Source organism: Epinephelus fuscoguttatus, linkage group LG19, assembly GCF_011397635.1.
Source record: "Epinephelus fuscoguttatus linkage group LG19, E.fuscoguttatus.final_Chr_v1".
NCBI classification, from domain to species: domain Eukaryota; kingdom Metazoa; phylum Chordata; class Actinopteri; order Perciformes; family Serranidae; genus Epinephelus; species Epinephelus fuscoguttatus.
In genome coordinates, this window is record NC_064770.1 from 8854037 (window position 1) to 8869279 (window position 15243).

General features: G+C 37.4%; 2 protein-coding genes across 3 annotated transcripts; one reads left to right on the plus strand and one right to left on the minus strand.

Moving 5' to 3' along the window:
• The first annotated feature begins 761 nt into the window (after positions 1 to 761).
• jmjd8 (jumonji domain containing 8) lies at positions 762 to 8223 on the plus strand. Its single transcript, XM_049561597.1, has 9 exons — positions 762 to 982; positions 2246 to 2341; positions 2797 to 2845; positions 4411 to 4507; positions 4621 to 4689; positions 5618 to 5737; positions 6136 to 6203; positions 6359 to 6493; positions 7696 to 8223. Exons 1-9 carry the CDS (start codon positions 882 to 884, stop codon positions 7774 to 7776), a joined length of 816 nt encoding a protein of 271 aa, XP_049417554.1. The 5' UTR covers positions 762 to 881; the 3' UTR covers positions 7777 to 8223.
• Positions 8224 to 8543: 320 nt separating this feature from the next.
• On the minus strand, positions 8544 to 15242 carry LOC125879627 (E3 ubiquitin-protein ligase CHIP-like). Of its 2 annotated transcripts, none has more exons than XM_049561590.1 (8): positions 15089 to 15242; positions 13368 to 13583; positions 12489 to 12687; positions 11929 to 12094; positions 11737 to 11824; positions 11340 to 11396; positions 11084 to 11200; positions 8544 to 11006 (listed from the first exon to the last, which is right to left on the minus strand). In XM_049561590.1, exons 2-8 carry the CDS (start codon positions 13485 to 13487, stop codon positions 10881 to 10883), a joined length of 873 nt encoding a protein of 290 aa, XP_049417547.1. In that variant the 5' UTR covers positions 13488 to 13583; positions 15089 to 15242; the 3' UTR covers positions 8544 to 10880. The 2 variants fall into 2 exon arrangements, with proteins under 2 accessions (XP_049417547.1, XP_049417546.1); XM_049561589.1 differs by having other exon boundaries at positions 11737 to 11845.
• Position 15243: the final 1 nt, after the last annotated feature.

Consider the following 15243-nt stretch of genomic DNA (forward strand, 5'->3'; position numbering starts at 1 on the left):
CATCTACATGTTACTGGTTCAGTAAAACTGCTTCAATAACATATATACATCATAATTGTAACACTCTGATTAAGGTCATTTTGCATAACACTTTTACTTTTTTATAAGTCATACTTTTATACTGCATTTTGCTGCTAATATGCATGCATACAGTAGGCCTATGAGTAAGATTTTGAATGCAGGACCTAAATATATGGGCTATGTTTCAAAAGTTAAAAATCCCAATACTTCTTCCACTACTTGCATGTAGTCAGTAAAACAACTATACAGTCATAGTTTTATTGGTATAATATCAAATACAATATATTTGATACATGTAATATGTAATGTATATGTGTTGTATATACCCACAATGCATCAGATATAAATGTAAACTATAACATATTCTAGTACACAATACCATATAAAACAGAATATACTGCAATGTAATATTGCGTAATCCAATATAAAGGACAGTCATGTTGTTTGTATTTTAAGTAGGCCTACTGCCGATGGTGGAGGATGTATTCAGATACTTCCTTTGAATAAAAGTGCAAACAATAGTACAATGTTTTTATGTAAAAAATTACTTAAATGACCCAAATAGTTTCCAAATAGTTCTCTGTCCAGCGATTAGCTGTACATCTTCACATCCCTTTTTAATGTAAAAATCTTAAAATGTAAACTACGGCAAGCTGTCGGATAAGTTATAAAGAACACGTCATAGTTCCCAGGAAACTTGAACTATGCACACGGTCCGATTAATGTGGTGGTTTCTGATTGGCTCTCTGGCAGGAAGTGAAGGAAGGAAGAGTACAGTTTATTCTCAGGGATAATGCGAGATATTCACCGTATTTTCTCCTAAAGTTTGTTAAAATTGCGTCTTCGGGCTACAGTTTTGAATGGAATATAAAATAGCTGTGTTAACTACATGTACACAGTTTGTGCTGTTATGTTTCATCGGACTGAAGGCAGGGGAGCCGTCAGATGACGGAGGCGGCTGGTGAGTCGATAAAACCGGGTCAACACTAAACTGGCACATGTTTGAAGTTATTACTGTGATTATGATTATAATTATTACATAATGACATGAATTTTACCACTTGCAAAATTTCTCCAAGCTTCGCCTCGATACCTGCTACTCTGACCGAGCTTCACACCAAACCCACTTGAAATTTTGTCATTTTAGCGTCTACCTTGAAAACGAGCAAATTTGAACACATCATAAGGGGCTTGGGGTCGCCAGGAGAAACAAGAAGTCACAAGAGCTAAAAAGGGAAAATAAGTGTCAACACCATGTACAGTGTGAAAGTAAGATGGTGAGAGCTTGCAGAGATGCAATTGTGGAAGGTAACTCAGTATGTTTACTCATTTGTAGGCTACTTTACCAAAGGATAAGATAAGCTTTATTTATCCAGAGGGAAATTGCTGTGCAGCAGTTGCAATACAACGTGGGGAGAGTGAAAATATAAAAATCCAAGATAAGGTGCAAATAAGGTGCAAGTCCACATTAAAGCCCATTGGCTGGGGCTAATTTATGCCCAGATCAGGTTAACTGTAGGAATCAGTCTAGGTGGGTTGCAGATATGTAAGTACAGTTTTAGATATGAAGTACAGGTAGTGTAAGAGTAGGTGGTTAATACAGAAAAAGTAAATATTTCCAGTGTAAGTATACAGTCAAAGTACTTGTAATTTTTTTGCTTAAGTGTTATCATTTTATGCTACTTTATTGTCTTATTCCACTTCATCCCAGAGGTAAATATTGTACTTTTTACTCAACTACATTTGTCTGACAGTTACTTTTTAGATTATAGGTTTTCATCCCCTTCCCTCCGCTTCCTGAAAACCATGTATCTCCAGATGTGTTGATTTTGACTGTGATGAACTGAAGGATGAAGTGTTTCTTCATATGCTGAGAAAATTCTCCCACTTCTTGAGCTAAATAAACTCTTTAAACAACTTCTTGGATCAGCTGGAAAATGCTTCGTCACAAAGCTGAAAACAGGGCTGTTTTTCTGACACTGTGAAAAGTTGCCTTTTTAGAAATACATGGTTTTCACAGGACAGCTACGGTACAAACATATGATGATCTTATAGAATATGATACATTGCTGTAGATTAAAATACCCAACAGTACATAAATGAGTTAAAATGAGCACAAACTTAAACAACTACAGCAGTTAAATGTAACATAACACAACCTGCATTTTTCTGCACAGGGAGATTTATGTTTTGTTCTAATGTTCATGTCTGCCTCTGTGTTCAGGTTATTTAACTCAGATTCCAGATTACAGGATGAAGGTCCTTGTAACATCGATGTGCTGGACGGCTCTTCACTCTCACATCAACAGTTCATTGAAAGGTATGTACAATAAATAAGCTCATGTCTCCTAAATAAATTAATTAAATATCAAAGAATACTGTCACGACATAAAATACATTTGTGTATTCAAGGTCTAAAAGGCTGCCGTACACTCAAATTACAATTTTTCTGAGATATTTGATTTATTTATTCAGAGGCTATGGGTTGTAGGGTGTAAACTATCTAGTGTCACCATGGCAACCAGCCTAAATACACTAACACCCACCTTGAAATGCCACAGAAGCGCCCTAAAACTCTGCTGATTAAACATTTGGTTTCAATTGGTTTCAAAAATGCCCTGAAACAGTGAAAGATAGCCTTCAAATACCACGTTTACACATTCAGATAACTTATGTTCTATCACCAATCTAAAGATACTATTTTTTTAATACATTTGCATAAGACATCTTGCATGTATTCTGACTCTAACTTGCGGATTCATGATGTTTCCTCAGATATGCATACAGCAGACCGGTGATCCTCAGAGGTCTGACTGATAACACGGTACGTATTGAAACACTTAGTCATTTATGTTGGCTGCAAACACCATAAGTGATTAATGTTACTGCATTAAACCTGCACAGTTGCATTTTTAATTGTAAATGTTTCAAATAACTGTTACGTGAAAATCCACCCTCTGACTGTAATTATTTGATTGGCAACCACATCTTTATGAAAATAAGAAAAATATACAATCACAATATAAAGTAAAGGGTGGCTTTTTTCCTTAAATGCATCCAGCATGCAGCAGTGGAACAAGTACTCAAATCATTTGTATAGTGCGGTGATTTTTACTCAAGTGTTACAAGCAAAATGTAGTTTAAGTATCAAACGTAAAGTAGTTGTTATGCAGATTAGGTTATATTGTCATAATATTGGATCATATATTTTTTATACATTTACATTTAAACAGTACTTTATTGTTTCAGTTGGTTTAGGTGAAACTTTTTTTTTTAACAACTTTATATACTTTTGCAAAATATCATATTTTACAAACTTATCACATGTTTTCATGTGAGATCTTAAAGGGATAGCTCAGATTTTTTTTAAGTGGGGTTGTATGGGTTGCTTATCCATAGACAGTATATTACTGTACAAGCAGTAGATGTCAGTAAGTACGCTCTCATGTCGAGAAGCAGGGTGGAGTCCTACATGAAAAAATTCCCACCTTAAAAAATTAATATCAGTTTAACTGTACACTAGATTTAGAATATTTTCATCGCTTAACCCAAATGTAAGACAGTCATTTCCAACTTTCTAGTCACTCTCTTCAAAGCCAGACTCCACTGAGAAAAACAGTGATTTAACATTGCTGAACAGACGAGCTGCTGGTCTACCGCTGCCTCGATCAGTTATTTTGTTTGTGTTGTTGTCAGACTTGGATATTTAAAAAGGTTAGTTCAGTTTCACCAAAGTCACAGATTAGCATAAATTAAATAACTGGTCAAAGTAGTGGTAGCCCAGAAGCTTCTGCGCTCAGCAAGCTGAAATTTTGTCAATGGAGTCTGGTACCTTTGATGACAGCACAGATGGGGAACTGAGGCTGTTGGAGCGGGCTGTCTGATGGCAAGGTAAAGCGGTGAAAATACTCTCAATATAGCGTACACTTAAACTGATAGTGATTTTAGGTTGGAATTTTTTGCTGACTAAAATACATCTTGTCACTGACCCCCATCCACAGCAGTACATTGCTTAGCTTCTATGTTTGATAGTAGTAGTAGATAGTAGTTTGAAGTAGCATAAAATTACACTTAAGTGCGGTACTTGAGTAAATTACTTAGTTACTTCCCACTACTACCAGCATGTGTATACTGTAGAGTACAGTCTGTAAGTGTCGGGACAGTTTTTATTGTGCTGTAAGTTTTGTTTACAAGAACAACAGTTCTTCCACTTCTTATCTCAATTTAAATCTGAGAGTCACAACTTCTGCGTCATTGTTTCTTTTGAAAACAACATAAACTGTCCCAACACATTCAGACTCTTAATATAAAGTAAACTACTAGAGGCAAATAAATATATATATATATATATATATATGTATATATAATTATATACTGATTGTGTTTTAGAAATTTAGGTTGTCGTGCTCCAAGTCGAGTTTACTACAAGAATATGGGGCCCGGAAAGTTCGGCTCAGTACAGCTAACACTTACTCTTACAGGAAAGGTACGCATGTCTAACACTGAGATTCTGCATGTAAAATTCATAACCTGCATTTTTTAGTTTTATTTAGTCACATATTGTTTGACCCGCCAAACACTATGATGATTGTGTTCCAGTGGATGTCCCTTTGCAGGAGTACGTGGACATTTTACTGAAGCCTCAGTCTGTAGACACTCTCGGCAGCGGTGAGTTAAAACACTTTTACACCTCAGGAGGTGTCAGGTTAACATCTTGATTTACAATATTTCTGGGGCTCTGTGGAGAATGTGAGGTGGCCAAGGCATTTCAGCTTTGTTTTCTCCTGTTAATGTTTTTTGCCTCACCTGGACAAAGGGGTTGACAGTAGAAGATGCGCTTTGTTTGATTGCAGAGTTCTTTACGGCTCATTTGTGATTCATGATTTTGCGATACATATATGAAACTATGTTTTGAAGTTTTGAATGTGCACAAGTTCAGAGGCAAGACTCAAAAGCATTCAGTATTAATTATTCTCAATGACTCACCAGTAATGAAGCTCATCTTTAAGCTTTTCCTGAAGGTCGTGAGTCAATATATTCTGTATTTTTCCTTTTGTCAATAAATCTCATGTGCAGACCCAAACCAACAACCTGCTAGTCCGTCTCTTAATACTTTGCCGACTTCCTGTTTGTGGCTCTCTGCGTCAAGCCCATTAGTTCCTACTGAAGACATGTATCTTTAAAAACAGAAAAATATAGTTTCATTTTAAAAAAAGACTAATTTCCTAAAACAGCTGGTCATTGTAGTTTTTATCAAACTACCAGGAGGAAATAGCACATTTTTTGGGGACTATTTTCAGTGGTGGATTAATCCACATTTGGTACTCTCGTGAGTATTTGTAGCAGCAGGATGGTGTGTGTGGGATTGAGTCAAACTAAACTACAGTGTTTTGTCTTCATGTAAATGAAGGGACATGTCACGCAGTACAACAATGTGACTCACTGGTGTGTTATTAAAAGTCTTTAGACAACAATTGAGCTCTGTGGCACAGAGGAGGAAGATATATCAGGCTTTTATTCACAGATAATATGTGTGAGCAGATACATTCACTGTTGCTTTATTGCTGAAAAGAGCCCATATTTCTCTCTCCTACAGACACGCTGTATTTTTTTGGAGACAACAACTTCACAGAGTGGCAGAGTTTGTTTGAGCTGTATGAGTCTCCACCATACGTCCTGCCTCACACCAGCGGAGCGTACAGCTTTGGGATCGCAGGTCAGTGTTTGTTCTACAGACTCAGAGTCCTGGAGGATTTCACTTTGTCGCCAGTTTCTCTCTTGTAGTCTTATCATGGCTGAGCTGTAAAATGCTCTGTGGAATTTAGACAGTAATGTTTAAAATAAAAAGAAGATTAAAAATAAAGACTCCTGAGGTCTTTTAAGAACATTAATACTTGTACTTCTGTGCTTCTTAAATCTTTTTAATCTACTGCATCTTTGTTTTTCGTTTTTGTGGGATTTTTGAATGAAGTGTTTTATTAAACAAACTTTCTCAAAGTTTTAATACAATGACAGCTTTGTTTTCTGAGATTAAAATGTATCAAATATGAAAATCATTTATTACATGAGAAGCACAACCTGCAGCTGTAACTCAGATCCACTTGTTGTCTTCAGGTCCTGGAACAGGAGTCCCCTTTCACTGGCATGGCCCTGGTTACTCTGAAGTCATCTATGGAAGAAAGGTGGGGAAAAAAACTTTTTCTTTAGTCTCATGCACGTTGTGTTGATTTATTTCATCCTGAACTGTATTGTCATGATTCAGATTCTGTTGATGCATGAACACAGAGAAGCATATTAGCATTATAGTTGAGGGAATGAATCATTTGTGATCACACAGCGTTGGTTCCTCTACCCGCCTGACAAGGAGCCTCATTTCCACCCGAACCACACCACCCTGTCCTGGGTGATGGAGACCTACCCCAACCTGCCAGAGGACGAGGCGCCGCTGGAGTGCACCATCAGACCTGGAGAGGTAAACAGTTTGTGATTTACACAGGCAGTGCAGCAGAGAGCAGTTTATATGCCTCCACACCGGCAATAGCCCTGGCTTGAGGCATTATGTTTTTGGGTTGTCTGTTTGTCCTATTTTCATTAATGTAAGATCTCAAGACCACCTTGAGAGAATTTCTTCAAATTTGGCACAAACGTCCACTTGGACTCAACAATGACAACAAGTTGCCAGTCAATGGTCACTGTAACCTCACAAAACATGTTTTTGACCAAGAATTCATCATTCTCGGAACCTGGGAAGGGGCAGACCCCTGACTTTTTTTGGCATTCCGGTTTGATTTGGGCGGTGGAGGCGAATTTCCGTTTAACCTGGCAACAACTGCAGCCGGCTCAAACATGATTAGTCCATATCACGCGGACTACAAACAGCCTACAACCGGCATTTGTGAATTGATGACATTTTATATCCAAAAGGTCAAAGGTCAACTTCACTGTGACATCATAATGTTCTGCAAATACACTTATTTAGCCATTACTTAACATCATAACTCAGGAACAGAAGGGGAGACATTTGGTCAGATACTAAATTGGTGACACTACTCTTGGGTGCCCACTGCCCACCCTCAAACTGTGCTGATTGTATAGATCCTCCGTGCTGCTGGTGGAAGATGTGTGTGAGGCATCCATGTTTTCACAGACATGGATGTAAACTGTAACTGCAACTTGACAGGTTCAAGGAGGCACACAGCTGCGAGGTAGTGATTCTAGCTTAAAACAGTTTTCGGTTATTAATCATTTTAGTACACTGAGAAAATTTATTTCAACAGTCCATCAGAGCATCTCAGCGTTCCCTGTGGAGTGCCATGGAGCTGTTTTTCCTGTTTCTCCAGTCTTTTGGCAGAATGCTGAACCCCATCGTGTGTGTGTTGTAAAGCACTTTAAGTAGCCGCTAATACCAGAAAATTGCTGTATAATTTAGTCCAGTTACCACGATGCTCTCTGTTAAAAGATGCTTTCTAACAATGAATTCTAAACTAAAATATTTAAATTATATTAATTTCCTTTTGTGATTAAATTGGTCAGTTTTCCTGCTCGCAGCATTAATTTGACTCCTGGATAATGCATGAACATGATTAACATAAAAGCCATTAAAGTACAATGTTAAAACTCACATCTCCCGTCTGTCAGGGTTCACAGAAGATTTTTTTGTTGTTTGTCCATCAGGTGCTGTATTTCCCCGACCGCTGGTGGCACGCAACGCTCAACCTGGATACCAGCGTGTTCATCTCCACCTTCCTCGGCTGAGCTTCATCTCCAGTATTTTTATTTGAAGGAACTCATTACATCTGTTTTATCAGTTTGTCTTCCAGTGTAGATTGACAAGAGGAGAAACACTCACAAGCGGATCCAACAAAACAAATGTTTAAAATATTACATATGATGTTCTTGGTGATGAGAGTAATGAACTGTGATTTTTGGGATCTTATTTTAGTCTAAAGCACCACAGTTACATTCCAGCTGAATCTTTTTTTTCCTCTTTAAATTCAGCCATATTTTCTAATAACACAATAAAAGTGCGTTTTCAATGACCAAAGGAGCTTAAGAGAAACAACGTTCTGCAGGTTGTCACATACAATGATAAGTTACATTTCTGTCAGGATCAACTTTTGATAGAAATACATGTGAATCTATCATCATATCATTTTTCTCAATCAGTTGAATTTTCTTCAATTAATAAAGCACATAACATCTGATCCAGTGTCTTTTGTGTAATAAAGATGGTTGCTTTTAAAATGTTTGCAGATCATTTCTATGATTCTATCAGCAGATATAAGATCATGTGTCTTGTTTCCAACAGTCCAGCTGTGGCTGATGTGAATGTCATTAGTTCTCCAGATATTTGGTCATGAAAAGTAGTGGACACATTAAAATGTTGACCTGTTGACGGTGCTAGATGAAAAGTCAAATTGTCATCCAATAATTGTTGACATATTTCAGTCTGGAACACAGTAGTGGACATGAACACTTACAAGTGCCTTCAATCACTGAAGGAGATGAAACTGAAACTCAGATGTAGAAAACATGAAACATTTATTTTATCACAACACTTTCAAACATCTGTCTGCAGCAGGTTGATCAAAGTTTTTCTGAGAGGAAAACGAAACATAAGAAGTAAATCTGATTCCTTCAGTTAACATTACAGTATTTTAGAAAGAGATCAGACTTTAACTTGATTGAGTCAAAGCTGGATTGCAATTGTCACATTTAAACAGAAACGTTTCAAATATACAATACTGTCTAAAACAAATTGAAACACACTGAACCAATCATGTCAGGCTGTTGAAATCAGGTTTGAGTATGAGAGCGCAGCTTGTCTCATACTATTGTAAAATAACTGATATATGTGCACACTTGGCTTTAATACACAGCAATACCAACAGTTAAAAAAGACAACAATCAACAAAGGGAAAAAAACAAGCAAAAACAAGCAACAAAAATAGTTGCACGAAAAAGTTGCACCGGAGTCCATTCATAAAAAAGAGAAATTAATCTGAAAACTCAGTAATATCTTAATTAAGTGATTATTTACAACAAAAACTGGTCCTTCCACCAACTGATGAGTTTCTCTCTACAACCCAAAAACTCTCTTTAAGCTGCAACACTACAAATTCCCCTCTTTTAGTTTGCCAGCAAACACAACACTTCCGCATTTACTCTAAATGATGATCAGCACCAGCAGTGCAGTTTTCATATACAATCTGATTACTTTTAGTGAGTAATCTGATTAAAGTCAGCAGTTTGATCACTCTCTAAACCGCAGCATGGATTACTATATTAACTGATAATCAATACTGAGTTATTTTCAATGACACAGATCAGTAATTGTTGAGTAGTGGGAAACAGCGGTATCAAAATGAAATGACAAATCCTCAAGACTCAGAGCTGATTGAAAAATGCTCACACAAACATGACAGCAGAAGTGCTGTCGAGCTCTATCTGGTCCTACTGGTTGGTTTTACTGGTCCCAGTAAACAGTAACAAAGAGGGGCTGTTGAACAATCATGGTTTAGTTTTATGTTGTTCCTCAGACAATAAAAAAACTGAAATCTGACCTTTATTAATCTCTGCGTTTTTAGATCAGGTTTACATTTCACTGCTTGTAAATGGAAATCATGAATTTAATTGATATGAACTGTTGATGAACTGGTTTGACAGGTTTCTTATTTATTACTTATTAATCTAATTTCTTAAAGTATTTGTTTTTCTATGATGTCTGTACACTTTGTTTCCACATCTATCAGCTGAAGGAGGAAAGCTTATCTGGGCTCATCTTCAATCTCAGTTCAACACCTGGGCTTACCTGCAGGAATTTATGACATCACATCTAGTCTTGAGCCAATCATAGTCCAGTATGAAACATGGCAGAGAATGGACTTTTCAGTAAAGAAGGATACATATTGTGTCCAACAGACAATCTATTAAATTAAAAAATATTTACATATTCACACGGAGATTACTGTATGTCTGATAACTTTAAACTTAATAAATTGAGCTTGGTAAGTTTTGGCTGTTGCATTTTTCAGAATCCAGAGTACTTTCAATACAAATCAAATTTGTACCCTTCAACTTTGAGAATTTAACTTAAAGTGCATCTTTGTTCAAATCTATGTCTAGCAGTAATAATAACTCACTAAAGCCTTGGTGGAGAGTAACTACATGCATTTACTCAAGTACTGTTAAGTACCGTTTTGCAAGTACTTGTATTATACTTATGTATTTTCATTTGATCTCACTGTACTCTTAAAATTAGGATTTTAAATACAAAACACAAAGACAACTCACAAAAAGAATGCATTGTTATTAACTAAAACACCAAACACAGTATAATATAGTTAAAATTAGCTGAATATCAATGCATTAACAATAATAATAATAATAATAATAATATAAATATAATAATATAGCACTCTGCACAATTAGTACTTCTACTTTTGAAGTTTTTTGCACAATTTACTTCTAACAGAGTTTTGCCACTTCTGAGTACTTCTTCCAGGTTTAACAAACAGTGACCTCTAGTGATGCATCTTAAGACTTTTCTTTGGCTTTTTCTTTGTTTTTTAAGTTTGATTTTGTGGGTTTTACATTCACTTCTCTTGGTTTTCTATATTCTCGCTTCTTCTTTTCTCTTTCTTCCTTCTGCAAATCACTTTATCACACAGGGTTTTCTTTGCTCTGGAGTCTGATTTCTACATGACACAGATCATCAAACTGTAACAAGGCATTTAAGTTTAAGGGAGCATATCATGTGTTTCAACTTTTATTAAACTCTAAATTTAAATTAAACCAAGGAAAGACCAACAGCCCCTCTGAAATGCTCAGAATCACTTCCCTTTCTCTGCTCTCATTGGTTAGTAGTCCTCCACCCATCCATTCTCCAAAATAAAAGCATCAATGACTTCCTTCATGGCCAGGTTTGGGATGAGCTGATCTTGGGTGAGTGGAGAGCGTGTCACTGGGTCAAAGTGGCCGACTCGCTGCAAGAGAACAACAACAGTATGGATAAGAAGTATTATTTCAGTTTGGTATTTGTACTTTTACTGAAGTATTCTACCTGCAGGTGCTCTTCAATGTCTTTCCTGTCGTAAGTGACTCCACTGGGAGTGATGCAAGGCTCTCTCATCAACTCAAAACTGATCTTTCCACACAGGAAGTCCGGGATCTCTCGCTTCTGTCAAACACATAGCAGATACAATAAGATTTTTTGGTGCATTTCTGTAATAGATGGATTCTCTGTGTCACCTTCAAGTGCTGTTTGCAAATAAGTGAGCAACATATTGACAGCAGAGTAAAGTTTCTTCAACACTGACCTTCCTCTTCTCGTCTACTTGACAGAACAGCTCCTCCATGTCTGAAAGATACTTGTCCTGTAGAAAAATACAGGATTTTAGGTTAATCAAATATTAACAGGTTAATAACTTATATAATATATAAATATAACATAACTAGAAGAATAAATATATACTTCAGTCAGAATAACTTCAATATCAAATCCATGTTGTCAACTTTAAAACTAATTCCAGGATTATTATTCAGCCTGCAGTTTTGTTCAAAAACAGCACATATGAATTAGAAAACAAAACTTTTTTTTAGAAATGGTGGGCCTCATGCTTGACTATGAACTTGTTCTGCAGACCCACCGCTCCGTTTCAAAGTAAACAAACCTCTGTGTTGTATGGGCAAAGATCATCATGATGAAAAGCCTACATGTTTTGTGCGGATCTCGTTTGGATTGTGTTGAATTCTGCTGTCGTCTGATTTGTCCTCTTGTTTCTGTCGGCAGCCCTCCAGTTCTCTGCAGATTAAACCACGCAGACTTCAATTTAGGAGCAACAATAAGATTACAACCACAGAATCTATTTCAGAGTGACGTGTTCTTCATCGATGGACTTGACCTGCCTTTTTTTCTCAGCAAGGATGAGCTTGGTGAGGTAGGCGTGCAGCTCACTCTCCTGGTTGATCCTCTTCTCCTCCATGTTGTTCCAACGTTTCTTCTTAGCGATCCGCAGAGCGCTGGGAATGTCATCACCAAAGTTCAGACGCTGCTCCTTTGCCAGGTTATAAGCTGGAAAACAAACATAAAGATGAATTTATCACACTTCTATCACACTTCATTGTCTGTGCAGAGGATTTTGAACTGTGGAATATTAGACCAAATGTACAAAATACTGAACACCTGAAATCTGTTTAAAATGAGGTCCTAATTCAGCAGCAGTGAAAGAAATATCCTTTATATCTTACTGGATGGGTAGGGGATGAAAAACTGCAATCTGTAAAGTAACTAAAGTTGTCAGACAAATGTAGTGGAATAAAAAAGTACAATATTTCCCTGTTAGATGTGTCGGAGTAGAAGTATGAAGTACCGTGAAAGAGAAATACTTAAGTATAAGTAACTCAAAGTACAGTTTTTGAGTAAATGTACTTAGTTACCCTCCACCACTGTCAAATATCTCTCATACCTTTCTGCAGGTTGCCGATGGCTTCATCATAGTTCTCCATCTCCAGATGACACTGGCCCATGAAGAAGTGAGCTTTGACTGACTGGCTGTCGAGCTCCAGAGCGTGTCTGCAGTCTGCCAGAGCTTTGTCATACTGCTGCAGTTTCACGTAGCACAGTGCTCGGTTGGTATAGTATGCTGGGACAGACGGACTGTGGGTCTGAAAGAGGAGGAAAGAAGAAACACTGATCTTATTTTTTCTCTTCAGATACTGAATCCAAATAACTCAAATCTGCCAAATACCGACTCATCATGTGATACCAAAGCTATCCTTTTGTGGCAATGAAAACTGTTGGAATAAATGTAACTGACAGCAGAAAACACTGAATTTTATATCATCGTTTTGTGTGTTGGATGCTGTCCTTGGAGTTTATTTTAATACCTGCAGCCTCATACAACGGTGGGAGCAATTCATGTGCTTAAAATCAAGAATGGGGGTCTGCACATTAGCATTTCATTTATGGTGATATCCAGGAATTAAAACCTCCAACCGGAGTCGAGGTCTCTACAAGAAAATCCAGACTGTTTCTGATCTTTGCCCTTTGATATAATGAATGACTGGATACATTTTTATCTCACTAGACCTCTAAAAGTGAAGTAAATAAAAAAATAAAAATCCCTCTTTCGTTGAGCTAGTAAGTAGACAATGCTCTAAGTAACAACGAGCAAGAAAGTGTTGGGAAGAACTACTTAGATCGGTCTCTTCTTGGTCAGGCCCTTCTCTCTAAAGTAAAAATAGTGATCATTTTAAGAGATCTTTGGAAGAAACACTTGGACGTTAGACACAGTTGCAGACCAACATTAAAATACTGTGACTCATGAATGTTTCCCAACACTTACTATAGCCTTGCTGTAGCAGGCAGCTGCCTCCAGGTACTTGCGGTTCAGAAACAGGCGGTTGCCCTGTTCCTTCAGCTCCTGAGCCGACACCGAGACACTTTTCTCTGGGCTTTCTGACATTTTGTCCACCAGGCTTGCTGCACCAGCGGCAGCTGCCTCTCCACTTTGCTTCCCTATCCTGACTGTTGCTCAGATTCGACAGGGCCAGGAGAGAAACTGAGACAAGAAGATCAAGAACAGAGATCATTTAAGAGCTTACAGAAAGCATTTAGCGCTGTAATGTGGTTGAAATCCTGACTAGAAAACATCAAATCAGTTATTTAGGGCCAAGAAAATCTTCAATAAGTGAGATGTCTGGATTGTTTATAAAGTGTTAATAACTGCAGTTCCCAGAGTCTCTGAAAAAATTCTGTCAAAAAAGAAGTGATTGTCTGTAGGAGAACTGATGCCACACTGTGAAACATATTTTAAAAGCTGATGGACAGAACATAAATATCCAAATATTTCACCTGATATGGAGGTACTGACAGCTTCTTTTAGTTTATAATAAACTGCAACATTTTGTTACCATAAAACTTAAAGGCAAAAGGTATGGAAAATACACTAACACTGTTATCTACCAATGTGTTACCACTGGTTACAATCTGACAGACTCACATACACTGTTTCAACATTGCATCTGGCCACCAGTGGCATCAATAAATCTATAAATAAATTATATTTGTAACTGTACATGTGCTGTATCGACCTAGCAATTTAACTTAAATCACCTTCAGTTTTTGGTACCATACTTTATTTATACAAATAAAAAGACAAAATAAATTTTGTGTTAAAGGTATCTGCCTGCTTGCCTGGATGTGATCCAGATTATTTGCAATATCTGTACTAACTTGAATGATCTGCATATATTACTCGTGAAGAAAATGTTTATTTTTCGAGATAAAGTGAAAAGATATGATTAGACAGCAGCCCAAGTATGTGTTTATTTATTTATTGCATTTTTATCCTCACTGAATGTCCTGTGTCTTGCGATTTTATGTTCTTTGCTGGGATGCATCACTTGAGTGTCACAACTAATTTCGCAGTATTCCTATGCAATAACAATAAAGGCTCTCTAGTTTCTAGTTTGTACTTCAAATTAAATTCTTCAGAGGATTCAGAGCCAGGTGAGGCAAGAGGTGGGTTGCATTCATAACGGTATGCGGACACTGGGCCGACCTAGGACACCTGCAGTGCTGCCTCCTCAGGGCCGATTTGGAGCCGTTAAGTTGCCCCGTATTTCATATTATTATCCCCTCTCAGCGGGTGAATGATGTCGCCCGGCAGCTTCGCATACATGTTGCTGGCTGAGTCATAAAACACTTAATGCCCCAGAACAGATCAATGACTCTGGCAGCAATCGCACTGACGTTACTGCGTACCCTGGTTCAGGTCTTTCTTTCTAACGTTACCTGTTTTTGTGTTAGCATGTTATTGCTTCTTATTGTAGGTGTCTCTACTGACATAAGAGACAAATCAAACACACTGAAATATTTAATATGTATTTAGAATTGGGGTGCTATCTTATGGGAATTGCTGCTAAGTTATCTTACGTTAGCTGCCTCTCTGATGTCCAGGTAGCTGCTATTGTCAAGCTAACAAACGTCTGTATTTAACATTATATCACCGAGCAGAGCTAATATGGCACACACATATATATAATCAACATGAAACTCTCATACCTGTGCAGCTGCTGTTTCGCCACCCTGACTTAAGGTAATGGGAAAATATATACAAAATTAGCTGCTGCTAGTGATGTAGCTAGGTGGCTAACTACCTAGCTACAAGTTGTCTTGCCAACAGATGTTATGGTTTTGATATGACGTAAATCGCGTCA